The sequence below is a fragment of the Perkinsus marinus genome, assembly GCF_000006405.1.
Source record: "Perkinsus marinus ATCC 50983 genomic scaffold scf_1104296970864, whole genome shotgun sequence".
Taxonomy (NCBI): Eukaryota; Perkinsozoa; order Perkinsida; family Perkinsidae; genus Perkinsus; species Perkinsus marinus.
The window spans coordinates 1-841 of NW_003202285.1; the positions used below are offsets into that span (position 1 = coordinate 1).

Genomic DNA, 841 nt, shown 5'->3' on the forward strand with positions numbered 1-841 from the left:
AACTATTCTCTATGTAATACGCGCATCATCGAGTTGAAAATCCACGATGGTACAAAAAGTGTGCACGCATGCACATTACTTATCTTGTGGCCTTTCCATTCGTTAATCTGTGATATCTTATCGAACAGGAATATTCCTTTTCCCTGAGCCGTATTAGTAGGTTTCATAATCCACCAGTTCCCACTGGTCCCGGCCTTTCTGAATTTTTCTGCGAATATTGCATATTCATTTGGAAGAATCTGCGATGAGCTACGAACTGTATATGTAACCACTTCTTTACATAGGTCTCAGGAATGCAACCTCCGCTGAGAATTTTCATCAGATCAGGATCATCCCTATTTGTCGCTGATCTCTCTTTAGCACGGTTAAGATTCTTAGCCTGATAACGGGACTTCCGCGCAGTAACAGCTCGTGTGAGGAACTACGAGCATATCCTTTCGAGTGAGTTGGTAATGATTCCGAAAGTGGTTTATTTTTTGCCTGGATTTTAGATATACCTTGTCGAACACTTCAGAGACCCATTCCTTGTCGTACCTGAAGTTGTTACACTCGAGTTGAGCTCAGTGTGGTCAACTACATGTGTTGATGACAATATGAGAAAAATATTAGGAGGAAATTTTGAGAAATTATCATTCGTTTCTGTACACTTCTACCCGAATTCGCGCGTAAACTTCTACAATTAGTATGGGAGCTTGTGAGCTCAGCTGAGGAGAGCGGACATATATTCCTCCTACACTGCTTCTTGAGAAATGAACCATTTCCCCAGCATATTCACCAGCGAGGGAATATATGCACATGGTCAACTATATGTGTTGGTGATAATAAGAAAATTCTGGTAGGC

General features: G+C 41.4%; 1 protein-coding gene across 1 annotated transcript; it reads right to left on the reverse strand.

The window, feature by feature from the left end:
- Positions 1-74: 74 nt before the first annotated feature.
- Positions 75-379, reverse strand: Pmar_PMAR026090 (conserved hypothetical protein; the record flags this gene model as incomplete). The annotated part of the gene is made up of 2 exons (XM_002767217.1): positions 75-256; positions 307-379. Coding segments are annotated over 2 exons (255 nt in total), but the record flags the coding sequence as incomplete, so codon positions are not given.
- Positions 380-841: the final 462 nt, after the last annotated feature.